This window comes from Dipodomys merriami, unplaced genomic scaffold (genome assembly GCF_024711535.1).
Source record: "Dipodomys merriami isolate MVZ:Mamm:240054 unplaced genomic scaffold, mDipMer1.0.p SCAF_5, whole genome shotgun sequence".
NCBI lineage: Eukaryota > Metazoa > Chordata > Mammalia > Rodentia > Heteromyidae > Dipodomys > Dipodomys merriami.
This window is the reverse complement of record NW_027206068.1, coordinates 67,867,576-67,885,866: the sequence shown is the minus strand read 5'-3', so window position 1 is coordinate 67,885,866 and position 18,291 is coordinate 67,867,576. Positions and strand designations below refer to the sequence as shown.

Sequence of the window (18,291 nt, the reverse complement as noted above, 5' to 3'; positions counted from 1 at the left end):
ATCTACACCCACCCTGACTGCCCTCCAAGGGACCAGAACCTGACACTTGTGAATACATTAAGCAGATAAATAGCCATGAGGGGGGAAATCCTTTTAACACTGCCAGCTAGATTCTAGTTAAGTACCTTTCACTATCGTTGGTGACAAGATGGACACTAGAGAAATGTTTTCCAAACAGAAAAAGGGAGATTGAAAACAGAAAATACCTTGTGAGCCAAATGGAACAGCAGGCGGTTTTGGAGCCGGCTCTTTGGAGCTGAAGATAGAAAAAAAAAAATGATCCAAGCTGCTTTTTAAGGAACTTAATAGGGGCTGGGAAGGTGGCTCAGTGGTAGAGTGTTTGCCTTGCATGCATGAGGCCCTGGGTTCGATTCCACAGCACCACATAAGCAGAAAAAGCCGGAAGTGGGACTGACTCTCAAGTGGTGGAGTGCTAGCCTTCAGCTAAAGACCTGAGGGACAGCGCCCAGACCCAGAGTTCAAGCCCCATGACCAACAAAAAAAAAAAAAAAAAAAAAGAGAGAGAACTCAATAGTCTAGGCCTTGGTTGCCTGCAAGATTAAAAGGAGACTAGGATAACTCTTCCCAAATCTTTACCTAGCAGATGCTGGGTATCTGCTCTCTGCCCAGTGCAGCAGCAGGAACATGAAGAACCAGCTTTCCCACCTCCTTGAGCTGACTTCCATCACGGTGACCCACTTCATACAGGACAGCCGCAGCCCACTCCATGTCCATCACACACTGACAAACACTGACAACAGACACTTACATGGACAGACCCTCACAATCCACCCTTGTCACAGTACTCTTTCTCAATTCCTTTGGAAATTTTTTCCAGTTAGACTGTCATATTTGCTTAAATATTAGCTCTATCCATTGTCACAATCTTCCATGAAATGTGGTACTCTTAAATAGTCAGCCAAAACAAGAGGTTCACACTCTTGCCCATTGCCTCTGTACTCTTGAAAATCTGATTCTAGACACTCTATACCTCTTATGCAAAAAGAATTTTTCTTTTTTGTCGGTCATGGGCCTGAACTCTGGGCACTGTCCCTCAGCTCTTCAGCTCAAGGCTAGCACTCTACCACTCATGCCACAGTGCCACTTCTGGCTTTTTCTGCTTATGTGGTGCTGAGGAATCGAACCCAGGGCCTCATGCATGCAAGGCAAGCGCTCTACCACTGAGTCAACTTCTGAGCCCCAGAAGAATTTTTTTGATAGTCCGGGAGATTGAACTTAGGGCCTGGGCACTGTCCCTTAGCTTCTTTTTGCTCAAGCTCCCCACCACTTGAACCACAGTGCCATTTCCAGCTTTTTCTGTTTTATGTGGTACTGAGGACTTGAACCGAAGGATTCATGCATGCTAGGCAAGCACTCTACTACTAAGCCACATTCCCAGCCCTGCAAAAAGAATTTGTACTTCAATTCATAGGAAGGAAATATATATATGTAGACACACACATATATGCTAGACATAACTATCAACCACTTTTGATGTGGAATAAAAAGTCTAGAAGCAACAGGTAAGACAAATATTTTAAAGGGCCTATGCCTAAATTAGAAGCTATGACACAGTTTGGGCACAAATGAAGAAAGGCCTCAGACTTTCTATTACACATACATGAATTCTATCCTGGATAGAACCAACTTCCTAATGAAACTTCTCTTGTCTACGTTCTCTGCATTTCTTTTTTTTTTTTTTTTTTTTAAATTGTATTTTATTTTATTTGAGAACATACTGTACAGAGGGGCTACAATTACATGGGCAGAATAATGCATACATTTCTTACCAAGCATTGCAGCCTCCTCCTTTGTTTACCCTTCACTTCCCTTCCCTGCCTCCCCCCCTCTGCATTTCTTTGAATTTCATTTACATCATAATTATTCTTAATCTTTTCTCCCAGATTTTCCTTTCCCCTTACTCTTCTTTTCAAATTTGAATACAATCCTCTAGATGGCCATCATGGCATTAAGAAAGCAGAAGGGAAGAGAAAGCATCTGTAGTCTTCTAGGTGAAATTACAGGTTCTCCCTCAGTAGCTGACCTGAATAACTATACCTCTGTACTGCTCTATCAATAACATGACCACACTACTGATCTGGCCTGAGGGTGATACCTTGCTCTTTTCCTTCTCACATCCTCTACTTTTCCCCTTGGCAGAGGGTACTGTGAGGAAGGTGAGGGGAATTAGCTCCCTCTTTAAACATAAAGTTGGTCAAATGCAGTATTTTTTCAAGTGTATAGCTTTAATATGTTCTTTTCAGCTTTTTATCTTTTAATCTTCCTTTTTATGGCAGTACTAGGATTTGAACTCAGGGTCTCATGCTTTGCAAGCAAGTACCTTATTACTTAAGTCAATTAATTGATTGGGTCCTTTTTGTATTCGTTATTTTCAAGACAGGGTCTCGCTTCATGGTTGGTTGGCCTGTGATCCTCCTATTTGTGCTTCTCTTTGTTTCTGGGATGCTAGGCATGTGGCACTGTGCCCAGCCATTACTTGAGACAGAATCTGGTAAACTTTTTTGTCCAAGCTAGTCTTGAGCCACAATCCGTTGATCTCTACTTCTCAAGTAGCTAGAACTGTAGGAATGGGTGACTTACCCAGCACATTTTAGTGTTTTTGTAAATTGGGGCCTTTTTTGAACTTGGGGCCTTATCTTCTTGCTTACGTTTTTTGCCTGGCTGGTGCTCTATCACTTGAATCATGCCTACAGTTCAGCTTCTTTTGCTGGTTAATTGGACACAGAGTTTCCAACCATAATTCTAAAACTCTCAGCCTCCTGAGTAACTAAGCTTATAGACATGAGCTACCAACACCCAGGTCACTTTTTGCCTTCCTAATGTCAGTCAGTTTTGTCCTCATAAAAAAAGAACTAAGGAAGTTGGGCACCAGTGGCTCATGCCTATAGTCCTAGCTACTCAGGAGGCTGAGACCTGAGGATCAAGGCTCAAAGCCAGCCCAGCAGGAAAGTCTGTGAGACCAATAAACTACTCAGAAAAAGCCAGAAGTGGCACTGTGGCTCAAGTGGTAGAGTGCTAGCCTTGAGTAAAAGAAGCTTAAGGACAGAGCCTAGGCCCTGAGTTCAAGCTCAGGAACTGGCAAGAAAAGAAAAAGAAAAAGAAAAGAAGTGGGGGAACTAAGAAAAGTTTTGTTTTGTTTTGTTTTTTTGGTTCCGGTCGTGGGGCCTGAACTCTGGGCCTGGGCACTGTCCCTCAGCTCTTCAGCTCAAGGCTAGCGCTCTACCACTTGAGCCACAGTGCCACTTCCAGCTTTTTTTCCTTTTTGCTTATGTGGTACTGAGGAATCGAACCCAGGGCCTCATGCATGCGAGGCAAGCGCTTTACCACTGAGCCACCTTCCCAGCCCCCTAAGAAAAGTTTTTAAGATCTCCAAAATGATGCATACTCTTGAGTGAAGAGTCTCCAATATAAGGTTAAAAAAAAAATATATATATATAGTTAAAAACTATATATGTATATATATATATAGTTTTAAAAAGCCCATTTACCTTTAAATCCGGCTGCTTCAGCTTGTTTATACATCCCAAGAAAAAAGTAGGTGCAGGCTAGGTTCACCCAGACTTCAGGGTTGCAATTTTCCTCCTTCGTTACATTTTCATATTCCTGAAATATATAATAAGGGTGATCAGCGGCAGTGAAGCAGTTGATGGAGGGGATTTCTTACTGAGACCGCAGGGCAACCTCAGGTGTAGGAAATCCTACAAGCCCAGAAGCTCCTTGCTCCAGGCAGTGCTGTTCTCCTCCATCCTCTAACATGATTTCCCTACATGGTGCAATTGTATGAGCTAACTAATTTCAGAAATGAAAACAAAACAAACAACCAACAAGCAATATACTATGTATCTTAAAAAAGACTTAAACAACAACAAACACATACAGGGCTGGGAATGTGGCTGAGGATAGAGTATTTGCAGAGCATGCATGAAGCCCTGGGTTCGATTCCTTATAAACAGAAAAAGCTGGACTTAGCACTGTGGCTCAAGTGGTAGAGTGCTAGCCTTGAGCAAAAAAGAAGCTCAGAGACAGTGCCCAGGCCCTGAGTTCAAGCCTCAAGACTGGCAAAAAAAAAAAAAAAATACACACACACACAGAGACTTGATTCATCTTAAACCCTGTAATAAACCCTATAACATGTGTGTGTGTGTGTGTGTGTGTGTGTGTGCGCGTGCGCCCGCGTGTGCCTGCCAGTACTGAGCCACTTGTTTTGGGTCCGGTCGTGGGATCTGAACTTTGGGCCTGGGTGCTGTCCCTCGGCTCTTCAGATCAAGGCTAGTGCTCTACCACTTGAGCCACAGTGCCACTTCCGGCTTTTTTTTTTTTTGGGTCCGGTTGTGGGGCCTGAACTCTGGGCCTGGGCACTGTCCCTCAGCTCTTCAGCTCAAGGCTAGCGCTCTACCACTTGAGCCACAGTGCCACTTCTGGCTTTTTTCTTTTTTCTTATGTGGTGCTGGGAATTGAACCCAGGGCCTCAGGCATGCAAGGCAAGTGCTCTACCACTGAGCCACCTTCCCAGCCCAGTACTGAGCAACTTGAACTCAGGATCATGTGCTCTCTCACGGCTCTCACTCAAAATTGGTGCTTTACCACTGCTCCACTTCTGGCTTTTTGCTGATTAAGTGGAGGTCAGAGTTTCACAGACTTTCCTGCCTGGGCTAGCTACAAACCATAATCCTCAGATCTCAGTTTCCCAAGCTAGGAAAGTCGTGAGTCAACAATGCCTAGCTAATACCCTAGAACTTTAATACACTGTAAATTTCAATTCATTCTGACCTTAGTAATTTTTGTTGATTTGGCCTTACATTCAAAAAGGTTGTGTTTTCCTGCCAAGAGCACATCTAAGATTCACTGTCAGTCACATTTTTTTGTACTCCTACTTTTTATCAGTCTTTCTCAGGTACCTCTCTCTCCTCTACCTTTCCCCACTAGAAGCCACTCTTCTATCCTTTTCCTATTCCTTTAGCAAGTTTTTCTATTCTTCATCTCACCTCATTACTTGGTCTTGAATATTTGAGTTTTTGTGTGTGTCTGTCCTAGAACTTGAACTCAGGGCATGGGCACTGTCCCTAAACTTTTTTTTGCTCAAGGATAGAGCTCTACCACTTGAGCCACAGCTCCACTTAAAGAGTTTTTGGTAGCTAAGTGGACATGAGTCTTATAAACTTTCTTTTCTTTTTCTTTTTGTCGGTCGTGGGGCTTGAACTCTGGGCTTGGGCACTATCCCTGTGTTCTTCAGTTCAAGGGGAGTGCTCTAACACTTGAGCCACAGCTCCACTTCCAGTTTTCTAGTTGTTTATTGGAGATAAGAGTATCAAGGACTGGGCTGGGAAGGTGGCTCAGTGGGAGAGCGCTTGCCTTGCAATGCATGAGGCCCTGGGTTCAATTCCCCAGCACCACGTAAGCAAAAAAGAAAAAAAAGCCGGAAGTGGCGCTGTGGCTCAAGAGGTAGAGCGCTAGCCTTGAGCTGAAGAGCTGAGGGACAGCGCCCAGGCCCAGAGTTCAGGCCCCACAACCGGACCCCAAAAAAAAAAATGTATCAAGGACTTTCCTGCCCCGCTGGCTTTGAACCACGATCCTCAGATCTCAGCCTCCTGAGTAGCTAGGATTACAGGTGTGAGCCACTGCTGCCACTGCCGCCCTACTGAGTCTTATAAACTTTCTTGCCCAGGCAGGCTTCAAACCACAATCCTCAGACCTTAGCCTCCTTAGTAGCTAGAATTATAGGTGTGGTCCACCAGTGTCAGGCATCAATGGTTTTTGTTTTTTTTTAATGTAAGTTCTTCAAATTTTATTACTTTCTTTTGTTGTTGTTGGTAGTAATGGTACTGGGGTTTGAACTCAGGGCTTAAGTGCTGGCTAAGCAAGTGTTCTAGCACTTACTCTTCTTCACTTTAGTTGTTTTTCAGGTAGGGTCTCACATTTCTGCCTGGAGCCAGTCTCAGACTGATAAACTCCTACCTACAGCCTTCTGTGTGGCTAGGACTACAAACATAAGCCACTATGCCTGGATTACTGACCAAGATAGGCTCTCATTAATTTCTAGCTCTTTTTTTTTCTTTGCCAGGGCTGTACTCAAATGAGGATCCTTCTGATCTCTATCTCCCAAATAGCTGGGCTTACAGGTTTGGAAGCCTGGTGGGTTTTTTGGCTTTGTTTTTGTTTTTTGAGACAAGATGTCATTGAATAGCTCACACTGGCTTCAATCTTATATAGCCCAGGCTTGTCTTGAACTATAAATGTAACAAAGGCTGGCATCAAACTCAGAGTCTTCCTGCCTCAACCTCCCAAGTGCTGGAATTACAAGTGTATGCCACTATATCTGACTTTCCTTAGATTATGTCTTGGAAGTAAGACTATATAGGAGACAAGATGCTATAATTGGGCTGGGAAGTAGCTCAGTGGTAGAGCGCTTGCCTTGCATGCCAGAGGCCCTGGGTTCGATTCCTCAGCACCACATAAGCAAAAAGAAAAAAGCCAGAAGTGGTGCTGGGGCTCAAGCGGTAGAGCGCTAGCCTTGCGCTTAAGAGCTGAGGGACAGCGCCCAGGCCCAGAGTTCAGGCCCCATGACCGGACCCAAAAAAAAAAAAAAAACCCAGCAAGATGCTATAATCCCAGGCCATGGGTTCAATACTAATGCTAATATGATATACATTCTCATTAGTAAAAGTAAAAAATAAAACAGATACAGCCTGGAACATATAGAGAGAATATCTCTGAATCAATACAATAATAAAGTGTCAGTGTTCTTTTCTATTAACAAAGAAGTGGGATGGGATGTTTTTAATGTTACTTCTTTCTGCTTTGTTTGGATTTTACCAAGTCGTACTGTTGTTATACACAGTGTAATACCGTTTCCAAAGGCTCCTGTTGGATGGTTGTTGTTGTTGTTTACTTACCTCCAGAGCCCTCTTGTAGTCCCCCAGGTGAAAGGCACAGTAGCCAATCCATAGATTAGTATCTTGTTCTTGCTCTCCAGCATGGCGTTTGAACTTCAGGTTAGAAATTCATAGAGGAAAAAAAAAGAAAATCATGAAAACTTTGAGTAGTAAACCTTCAATGTAAAAACATTCTGTGTTATGGTATTGATGAATATTCAACATGGAACGTAACAGAAGTAGGGCAATATGCAGTTTTATTAAGTCTATAACTACAGGACTTAGCACAATTACTTTTCTTTTTTTTTTTTTTTTTTTTTGGTCCGGTTGTGGGGCCTGAACTCTGGGCCTGGGCACTGACCCTCAGCTCTTCAGCCCAAGGCTAGTGCTCTACCACTTGAGCTACAGCGCCACTTCCGGATTTTTTCTTTTTGCTTATGTGGTGCTGAGGAATTGAACCCAGGGCCTCTGGCATGCAAGGCAAGCGCTGTACCACTGAGCCACCTTCCCAGCCCCACAATTACTTTTCAATTGTCACATATGTTCACATACCTCCCAATTGCTTTTCTGCAGTTACAGATGTCTTACTCCAGTAAGTATTTAAGTTATCTAACAATTCTGGATGACAGGTAAGGAATGGAAAACCTATTTTAATTTTTTTTTTTTGTGGGGGGGGTGTAGTCAGTCGTGGGGCTTGAACTGAGGGCCTAGGCACTGTCCCTCAGCTTTTCAGCTCAAGGTGAGCACTCTACCATTTAAGCCACAGTGCCACTTCCAGTTTTCTGGTGGTTTATTGAAGATTAGAGTCTCACAGACTTTCCTGCCTGCGTTGGCTTTGAATCGCAATCCTCAGATCTCAGCCTCTTGAGTAGCTGGAATTACAAGCATGAGCCACTGGCACATGGCCCTATTTGAAATTTTGAAAGCCAAAAAACTAAAGGTTAGAGAGGCTGAGCACTTAAGTCAAGGCTACACAGCAATGTGTTAGAAAATAAAGACTTCAAGTGATGTCTGCCTCCAAACCAACCTCCCGCATTTAGCTCCACACTTCTATCCCATGCCATTAGCATACATATATATTTATTAATAGCTTATAACCTGGGCTGGGAAGGTGGCTCAGTGGTACAGCGCTTGCCTTGCATGCCAGAGGCCCTGGGTTCAATTCCTCAGCACCACATAAGCAAAAAGAAAAAAGCCGGAAGTGGCACTGTGGCTCAAGTGGTAGAACGCTAGCCTTGAGGTGAAGAGCTGAGGGACAGCGCCCAGGCCGAGTTCAGGCCCCATGACCGGACCCCCCAAAAAAAAAAAAAAAGCTTATAACCTTTGTTTGAGGAAAATCCATTCAATTGTTCTATTACCCAGGCCAGATATTCAAGAGTTAAGAATATACAAAGGGGGGCTGGGAAGGTGGCTCAGTGGTAGAGCGCTTGCCTTGCATGCTCAAGGCCCTGGGTTCGATTCCTCAGCACCACATAAGCAAAAAGAAAAAAGTCGGAAGTGGCGCTGTGGCTCAAGTGGTAGAGCGCTAGCCTTGAGCTGAAGAGCTGAGGGACAGCGCCCAGGACCAGAGTTCAGGCCCCACGACAGGACCCCCCAAAAAAAAGAATATGCAAAGGAATGGCCTTATTTATGCAATATGGGAGCAAATATTTATGAATACCTCAGCCAACAAAAGAAGAATCTTATTACAGAGGAAAGGACTGAGACTTTGAAGACTGATTCTGAATTGCCATGACAAAGTGACTTGATTTTTTACTGAATGGGGTGATAAATCAATAATTAGCCAACAGCTGTTCATAGAGTATCATCACAGAGTTGTAGCCAGGGCAAGACAAAAACAACCCTTTAATATTATGTTGTCTCTTCTTAGTTATTAATTTTTTTTGTCAGTCGTGGCGCCTGAACTCTGGGCCTGGACGCTATCCCTCAGCTCTTCAGCTCAAGGCTAGCCCTCTACCACTGGAGCCACAGCACCACTTCCGGCTTTTTCTGCTAATGTAGTGCTGAGGAATCGAACCCAGGGCTTCATGCATGAAAGGCACCTTCCCAGCCCCTCAGTTATTATTGATAGGCTCACTGTCATATGGCTACACAGTAGTGCTTTTCCAGAAATGTAATAAAATGTAACATAATACAACCAGACCCTGGTGCAAACACTTCCACTTCAGTGTATTCTGCACTCTTCTCTAACACATGTATTCCACAAAGCAGCTCTGAAAAATACAGTTTCCTTAGACTATATACACTAGTAGTACTTAGACTACTTATCTAAGGTACAGATTCCAAAAGAATGCAGTCAGTCCTAAAGAATCTGAATTACAAGCTGGGTGCTGGGGGTTCAAGCCTATAATTCTAGCTATCCTGAAAGTTAGATCTGAGGATAATAGCTTGAAGCTAGCCTGGGGCAGGAAAGTCCAAGAGACTCTTATCTCCAATTAACCACAAAAAAGTCAGAAGTAGAGGTAGGTGTGGCTCAAGAGGCAGAGCACTGGGGCTGGGAAGGTGGCTCAGTGGAAGAGTGCTTGCTTTCACATGCATGAGGCCCTGGGTTTCATTCCTCAGCAGCACATAAACAGAAAAAGCCAGAAGTAGTAGGGCTTTCAGCTGAAGAGCTGAGAGACAGTGCCCAGGCACAGAGTTCAAGCCCCAAACTGACAGAAAAAGAAAAAAAAAAAAAAGAGGCAGAGCATAAATCTTAAGTGAAAAAGCTTAAAAGATAATGTTCAGCCAGGCACCAGTGGCTCACGCCTGTAATCCTAGCTACTGAGGAGGCTGAGCTCTGAGGATCATGGTTCAAAGCCAGCCCGGCAGGAAAGTCTGTGAGACTCTTATCTCCAATTAACCACTAGAAAACCAGAAGTGGCGTTGTGGATCAAGTGGTAGAGCACTCGCCTTGAGCTGAAGAGCTGAGGGACAGCGCCTAGGCCCAGAGTTCAAGCCCCATGACCGACAAAAAAAAAAAAGATAATGTTCAGACCCTGAGTTACACACACACACACACACACACAGAATCTGATTGCTCTGATTGCCAAGGCAGGAGCTCAAGCATATTTACATCTTAGTAACACTCCTAAATACTTCTAATACTTTTTTTTAATTGTTGTTGTTGGTCATGGGGCTTGAACTTGGCATGGGTGCTGGTTCTGAAGTTTTCTACTCAAGGCTAACCCTGTACCACCTTGAGCCACAACTCCACTTCCCATTTTCTGGTGGTTAATTGGAGATAAGAAGACTCTCATGGAGGGGCTGGGAATGTGGCTTAGTGGTAGAGTGCTTTCTTTGCATGTATGAAGCCCTGGGTTCAGTTCCTCAGTACCACACAAACAGAAAAAAACAGAGTGGAGGGCTGGGAAGGTGGCTCAGTAGTAGAGCGCTTGCCTTGCATGCCTGAGGCCCTGGGTTCAATTCTTCAGCACCACATAAGCAAAAAGAAAAAAGCCAGAAGTGGTGCTGTGGCTCAAGTGGTAGAGTGCTAGCCTTGAGCTGAAGAGCTGAGGGACAGCGCCCAGGCCTAGAGTTTAGGACCCACGACTGGACCCCCAAAAAAAAAAAAAAACAAAAACCAGAGTGGAGCTGTGTGTGGCTCAAGTGGTAGAGTGCTAGCCTTGAGCAAAAGAAGCTCAGGACAGTGCCCAGGCCCCAAGTTCAAGCTCCAGGACTGGCCAAAAAAAAAAAAGTCTTATGGACTTTCCTGCCTGGGCTGGCTTTGAACTGTGATCCTTAGATCTCAGCCTCCTGAGTAGCAAGCATTATAGGTGTGAGCCACCAGTACCCAGTGCTTCCAATACATTTTTTTTTAAGTTTTTTTTTTTGGGGGGGTCCGGTCGTGGGGCCTGATCCCTTGGCCTGGGTGCTGTCCCTCAGCTCTTCAGCTCAAGGCTAGCGCTCTACCACTTGAGCCACAGTGCCACTTCTGGCTTTTTTTTTTCTGCTTATGTGGTGCTGAGGAATCGAACCCAGGGTGTTAAGCATGCAAGGCGAGCGCTCTACCACTGAGCCAACTTCCCAGCCTCTCCAATACATTTTAAAAGGAAAGAACTCCTGGGGTTGTGCAAGTAGATCAATGGTAGAACATTTGCCTGAGGCCCTAAACTCCAGGTGTTGCTTTTTTGAGAATTACTTTCATAAACTATTGAAATATTTTCTGGGTATACGGTACTTTCAAAATAAGCACAGTAGAATTATTTAAAGTTATGTGTCTCTACATGTGTAGGTTAGCTCCATCCTCTATAGGACTAAACATAATCCAAATTTAGCCCTTGGGCTGGAGGCATGGCTCAAGCAATAGAAGGCATGTCTAGCAACATGAAGCATTGAGTTCAAATCCCAAGACTCTCAACAGAAAAAGAAAAAAAAAAGTTGGCTTTCAACAAATACTACTTTTTTTTTTTTAATCTTCAATGAGGTTTATACTTAACTTGGAATCTGGAATCTGTGGCCAAGTAGATTTAGTAGGGGCTTTGTTGAAGAAACCCCAGAGTAAACAGCATTCACCCCAGCCCTGCTATCAAGTCAGGTATTCATCAGACTAAGAAGCAAGCCATCTTCTTTGGACATTACCTCTAAGAGAGTAATAGCTCCAGTGAAATCTCTTTGTGAAAGTAGCTCCTCTAGTTTTGGAATCTTCCTACCTTTCTTCTTTCTTCTGTCAGTGTGCTGTGGTTCCCCACCTACTGCAGGTTTGGCTCTTGAAAGCATCTGCAAAAGGAGTAACAAAAGTACATTCAAAACAACAAGAACAACAACTAGGGGCTGGGGATGTGGCTTAGTGGTAAAAGTGCTTGCCTACCATGTGTGAAGCTTGGGTTCGATTTCTCAGTACCACATAAATAGAAAAAGCCAGAAGTGGCACTGTGGCTCAAGTGGTAGAGTGTTAGCCTTGAGCAAAAGAAGCTCAGGACAGTTCCCAGGCCCTGAGTTCAAGCCCCAGGACTGGCAAAAAAAAAAAAAAAAAAGCCCAGCACTGGTGGCTCATGCTTATAATCCTAGCTATTCATGAGGCTGAGATCTGTGGATCATGGTTAGAAGCCAGCCCAGGCAAGAAAGTCCACGAGACTGTTATCTCCAATAAACTACTCAGAAAAATCCAGAAGTGGCACTGTGGCTCAAGTGGTAAAGCTCTAGCCCTGAGCACACAGACAGAGACCCCAGGACTGGCCCCCCAAAACAAAAAAATTTAGCCTGGTGCTGGTGGCTTCTACCTGTAATTATAGCTAGTCAGGAAGCTGAGATCTGAGGATTGTAGTTTAAAACCAGTATGGGCAGGAAAGGTCATGAGACTCTTATCTCCAATTAACCACCAGAAAACCTGAAGTGGTGCTGTGGTTCAAAGTGGTAGAGTGCTAGCCTTGAGCAAAAAGGACAGAGACAGGGCCCAGGTCCTGAGTTAAAACCCCATGACCAACAAAAACAAATGAAATTATTTTTATTATTGAGGTGTTTTACAGAGGGGTTACCATTTTATAAGTCAGGTGATGAGTATATTTCTCTCTTTTTTTGGGGGGGACAGTGTCATGCCTTCCTTTGTCTCCCCCAGTTTCCTTTTCTCATCCCTATCCACAAGTTACATAAATCATTTTCCACATAGTGTATACTGAATAGCATGACTATATTTATTCACCCTTCCTTCCTCCCTTTCTGCATATCTCTTTTACCGCACAGAAAGAAAACCCAAAGTAAACACACAAATACCACCACCACCAACCACAACAACAAACACCAACATTTTCATTTCCAGGAGTTTGTTTTGACAAATGTATTTATTTTTATTTTTATTTTTTTTGGGGGGGTCTGGTCGTGGGGCCTGAACTCTTGGCCTGGGTGCTGTCCTTCAGCTCTTCAGCTCAAGGCTAGTGCTCTACCACTTGAGCCACAGCGCCACTTCCAGCTTTTTTCTTTTTGCTTATGTGGTGCTGAGGAATCGAACCCAGGGCCTTGAGCATGCAAGGCAAGTGCTCTACCACTGAGCCAACTTCCCAGCCCCACAAATAGTATTTTAAATGTCCAGAGTAGTTACCCTTTGAGTTCCTCTCCTAAAGATACCCCCCTTTAGTCTGTGTGTAAATGCCAAGAGTCCTGTATAAGTTATCATGTCTAGTTATATTTGAGGTCTAGCTTCCACATATGAGAGAAAATGTGCAATCTGTCTTGCTGAGCTTGGCTTACCTCACTTTGCATAATTTGTTCAGGTCCATCCATTTCTGTGCAAATGATAAATCTTATTTTTTTCTAATAGATGAGTAAAATTTCATTGTGTGTACATACCACATTTTATTGATCCACTTGTCTGTTGTTGTGGGGCATCTGGCCTATTTCCATTGGTTGTTGTGAATAGCAAGTATCTTTACCATTTCCTGTCTTAAAATGTTCTGGGTAAATGTCCAAGAGTGGTATGGCTGGGCCATAGGGAAGTTCTATGTTTAGTTTTTAGAGGATCCTCCAAACTGCCTTCCAGAGTGATTATACTAGTTTACAGTCCCAGCAACAGTGCAATAGGGTTCCCTTTCCCCCACATCCCCGCCAGCAAAGATAGATATAGATATAGATATATCCTTAAAGGCAAGTAACTTTACATCCAATTCTGACGGTCAGTTTTTGTTTTTGTTTTTGTTTTGGTCAGTCATGGGTCCTGAACTCTAGGCCTGGGCACTGTCCCTCAGCTCATCAGCTCCCGGCTAGCACTCTACCACTTGAGCCATGGCATCACTTCGGGCTTTTTCTGTGCTGAGGAATCGAACGCAGGGCCCTGTGCATGCAAGGCAAGCACTCTACCACTGAGCCACTTCCCCAGACTGACCGTCAGTTTTCAAGAGTGACAACTTCACAATTTACAAGTCAAATCCAGAAGAAGCTACTCAAAGACTCACGCCCTCCTTTTTTTTCCCTCAAAGATCTATCGTCGTGCACTTAGCTGAATCAACCAGTCCCAACTTCTCTATTCACAAAGGTGCTTTCACGCAGCTTCTGCCATCTCGGCGTCCCCTGGTTCAGTTTTCCATCCCATATGTGGGAAATGAAGCAGGAGAGAAGAAAGCATCCAGGTTTTACATTCGTCTCCCTTCCTTTCCCCTGTGGGAATCGGGGTGCACAAGGAACCTCCCCCCCCCCCCCCCCGCTCCCTGGTGTCACACCTAGAGTTTTCCCAAAAGTGTGCTGGGAATCTTTGACCTCAGGTCCCAGGACCTACTCAAAGTTCTCCCTAATCATTAGAAGCCACTCACCATCTTGGCGTCAGTCCTGAGAACCCCGTCTGCAGATGGCGAGCAAAGGCCGAGCTGAGGCGCGTCGCCGCATCTACTCTGCAAGCTCCGTCTCCAGGGCAACGGCTCCCGGAGGCCGGTTCTGCCCGAAATAGGGCTCGCCGGAAACACAGGCCACTCCGCATCTTGGTTCCGCGCCTCTCCATTTCCTGGCTCAGGGTGGAGGATCCTTTCTTGCGGGGTGAGGAGTATCATCTCTGTGCTAACAGCGAAAGTTGCGCCGTGTCTCCACGTTTGAGTTTAGGAAAGCACGAATTAGAATGACAGAGTTTTAACATGCATGTTTCCTGGGACGGCCATTTTCAAGGACCACTTCAGTCTTGGAGGCTGCTGGGCCCTGTGGCGGCTCCTGGCTCTGTCTGGACCCCAGCCCAGCCCAGGCCGGTGGGGAAGCACTGAATTTTATTGAGTTATCTTAATTGTTGTGCTGAGCCGAAGGAGTTGCCCTTTGGGGGCGGAAGTGGCATCCACAGGGCTCTTCGGCTTCAGTACAGCCACACACAATGAGAAGCCGAAAGAAACGTGTGCTGAGAGGACGACGACTGAATTTAACCAAGGTAGCTTTCAAATGCGCTGAGGAATCGAACTCAGGGCCTCAGGCATGCAAGGCAAGCTCTCTACCACTGAGCCACCTTCCCAGCCCTCAAATGCGCTGAGTCAGGGGATGGTGGAGTTGCAAGAGACCTTAGAGAACATCTAATCAAAACCTCAAAATCAACAGACTAAGCTGGGTGCCGGAGGCCCACGCCTGTAATCCTAGCTACTGGGGAGGCTGAGGTCTGAGGATCGTGAGACTCTTATCTCCCACACACTACTCAGAAAAGGACGGAAGTAGTTCTGTGGCCCAAGTGGTAGAGCGCAAGCCTTGAACACAAAGTGGCTCTGGAACAGCGCCCAGGCCCTGAGATCAAGCCCCAGGAGCGGCCTAAATAAATAAATAAATCAGCAGACTAAAAGAATTAACGTTTTAGGCCTGGTAGGGTGGCCTTCCCAGCCCCAACCACCTTCCCAGCCCCAGAACTAACATCTTAATAATACTAATAATTGGGCTTAGTGAAATATTGTGCACACCATCCTGAACAACTGGCCTAATGAGACTCAAGTATATCTTAAGTGCATGGAAAACTTGCTGTCATTCTTAACTTCATTTGCATAGTCCTTCAGCTCCAGCCTCAGTCCATCTTGTTGTCTCCTCTTGAAATCAGAGAGTGAATGACTACTTACCTTAATTCACAGATGGGTATATACTTTTTGTATATAACAAGCTTGATTAGTAGGGACACTGAGAGGTACATATTTACACCCCAAAGATGCACAAATTAAGCTAGACACTGGTGGCTCATGACTGTAATCCTAGCGAATCACAAGGCTGACATCTGAACACTGGAAGTCAGACTGGGTAAGAAAGTCTAGGAGACTTTTTTTTTGGGGGGGGGGTCAGTCATGGGGCTTGAATATAGGGCTTGGGCACTATCCTTGAGCTCTTTTGCTCAAAGTTAGCACTCTACCACTTGGAGCCACAGCGACACTTCTGGTTTTCTGGCGGCAAATTGGAAAAAAGAGTCTCAGGGCCTTTCCTGCCCAGGCTGACTTTGAACCATGATCCTCAAACTCAGCCTCCAGCATAGTTAGGATTATAAGCGTGAGCCACCGGCACCCAGGCAGACTATTATCTCCAACTAACCAGCAGAAACCAGAAGTGGAACTGTGGCCCAAGTGATAGAGCACCAGCCTTGAGTGAAAAAGCTCAGGGACAGTACCCAGGAGCTGAATCTGAGCCCTGCTCCCAGCACACACACACACACACACACACACACACACACACACACACACACACACACACACACACACACACACACACACACACACACACACACACACACACACACATATTTACCAGCACTGTATTTTTAATTTTTTGCTTCCAAACTCAGAAATAGGGCCAGGAATGTGGCTTAGTGGTAAAGTGCTTACCTAGCATGCATGAAGCCCTGGATTTGATTCCTCAGTGCCACATTAACAGAAAAGCTGCAAGTGGCGCTGTGGCTCAAGTGGTAGAATGCTAGCCTTGAGCCAAAGAAGCTCAGGTGGAGTGCCCGGGCTCTGATTTCCAGCACCAGCACTGGCAAAACAAAACAAAACAAAAACTTCAGAAATAGCCCCACTTTGGGTTAAGTTTAGAACAAAAAAAAATTTTTGGCTCCTCATTTACAGTAGTATTCTCTATACATATTTTTGACAGCTTAACTACAATGCCTTTCAAATCATAATTTTTTAAGAAGTATATATCTGTGCTTTTCAATATATTCACTCTCTTGTGTGTAGATAGATTACCACTATTCACTCTGGAACATTTTCATCATCCCAGAAAGGAACCCCACATCCCTTATCATTCTATCCTCTCCCTAGCCTCTAGTGATCACTAATCTGCTTTCTGTCTATAGATGTGTCTATTTTGGTTATTTCATATTAATGAAGTCATACAAGGATTACAAAAATATTTTGTATGTTTGTGCCAATACTGGGGCTTAAACTCTGTCCTGACTGGCATCTCTTAGCTTTTTTTTTTTTTTTTTTTGTGGGGGGAGATCAGTTGTGGGGCCTGAACTCTGGGCCTGGGCGCTGTCCCTCAGCTCTGCAGCTCAAGGCTAGCGCTCTACCACTTGAGCCACAGTGCCACTCCTGGCTTTTTTCTGCTTCTGTAGTGCTGAGGAAATGAACCCAGGGCCTCATGCATGTGAGGCAAGCACTCTACCACTGAGCCACCTTCCCAGCCCCTTCTTAGCTTTTTTTGCTCAAGGCTGGCACTCTACCACTTGAGACACAGTTTCACTTTTGGCTCCTTGGTGGTTAATTGGAGATAAAAGTCTTGAGGATTTTCCTGCCTGAGCTGGCTTCAAGTCTGGATCCTTAGATCTCAGAGTCCTGAGTAGGTAGGATTACAGGTACGAGTTACTGCCCACAGCTAAATAAAATGTTTTATTTATTTATTTATTTATGTCAGTCATGGGGCCTGAACTCTGGGCCTGGGTGCTGTCCCTCAGCTATTCAGCTCAAGGCAAGTGTTCTACCAGTTGAGCCACAATGCCACTTCTGACTTTTTCTGTCTATGTAGTGCTGAGGAATTGAACCCAGGGCCTCATGCATGTAAAGCAAGCACTCTACCACTGAGCCACCTTCCCAGCCAAAATGTTTTATCTTTTTACACTGACAAAAATATACCACTATGAAGAAGTTCAGATTTCTCAAAATTTTGTGCTGAATTATTTACCATAGCTAAGATATGGAACCAACCCAGATGCCCCTCAGTAGATGAATGGATCAAGAAAATGTGGTATATATACACAATGGAATTCTATGCCTCCATCAGAAAGAATGACATTTCCCCATTTGTTAGGAAATGGAAAGGTTTGGAAAAAATTATATTAAGTGAAGTAAGCCAGGCCCAAAGAAACATAGGTCCCATGGTTTCCCTTATTTGCAATATCTAGTATAGGTATGAGTCAAGCGGAAAAGGTCAGATAGTGTGATGTTAGGAAAATGAACCCTTAAATATGTATTTTAATGTTTTCGTTTCCTTCATGCATGTGTTTCTAACGCATTTATAAGATTATTTCTTTGTTGCTTTGTATGTCCCTCCCCCACAGTGTAACCCCCGCTTTCACTATATTTGATGTCAGTATAACATGTGGAGGAGATGGGGACAAACAAGTCGTTTAAGGATTCAGGTGGACCTGTTGCAACAATGAGAAGTACAAAATGTCATGTCAAAACCAGCTTTACAATGTCGGTGTGGGGGGGGGAGGGGGGTGTGATTGGGTGGGGGGGAGGGGGGAGTCTGGGAAGGGAGGTGAAGGGTAAACAAAGGAGGAGGCTGCAATGCTTTGTAAGAAATGTATGCATTATCCTGCCCATGTAATTGTAACCCCTCTGTACAGTATGTTCTCAAATAAAATAAAATAAAATTTAAAAAAAAAATTTTGTGCTGACTATGGCAGTGCAAAGATCTATCTCCAATTCCCAGCCAATACCCCTTCAGATATAGCTAGGCGCCATTCCATACAATAAGAAGTGTGTGTGTGTGTGTGTGTGTGTGTGTGTGTGTGTGTGTGTGTGTGTGTGTGTCCAAGTATACTCAG

At 44.6% G+C, this 18,291-nt stretch overlaps 1 protein-coding gene across 2 annotated transcripts in view; it reads right to left on the bottom strand.

The window, feature by feature from the left end:
• Ift56 (intraflagellar transport 56) overlaps nucleotides 1–14,203 on the bottom strand; it is a 47,062-nt gene extending 32,859 nt beyond the window's left edge. For both annotated transcript variants that reach the window (XM_069996879.1, XM_069996881.1), the window contains exons 1-5: nucleotides 14,114–14,203; nucleotides 11,454–11,591; nucleotides 6,915–7,007; nucleotides 3,510–3,624; nucleotides 207–256 (exon numbers count right to left, since the gene is read on the bottom strand). In XM_069996879.1, coding sequence (XP_069852980.1) covers nucleotides 207–256; nucleotides 3,510–3,624; nucleotides 6,915–7,007; nucleotides 11,454–11,591; nucleotides 14,114–14,116 — 399 coding nt within the window. In that variant the 5' untranslated portion in view covers nucleotides 14,117–14,203. The remainder of the gene's footprint in view (nucleotides 1–206; nucleotides 257–3,509; nucleotides 3,625–6,914; nucleotides 7,008–11,453; nucleotides 11,592–14,113) is intronic.
• Nucleotides 14,204–18,291: the final 4,088 nt, after the last annotated feature.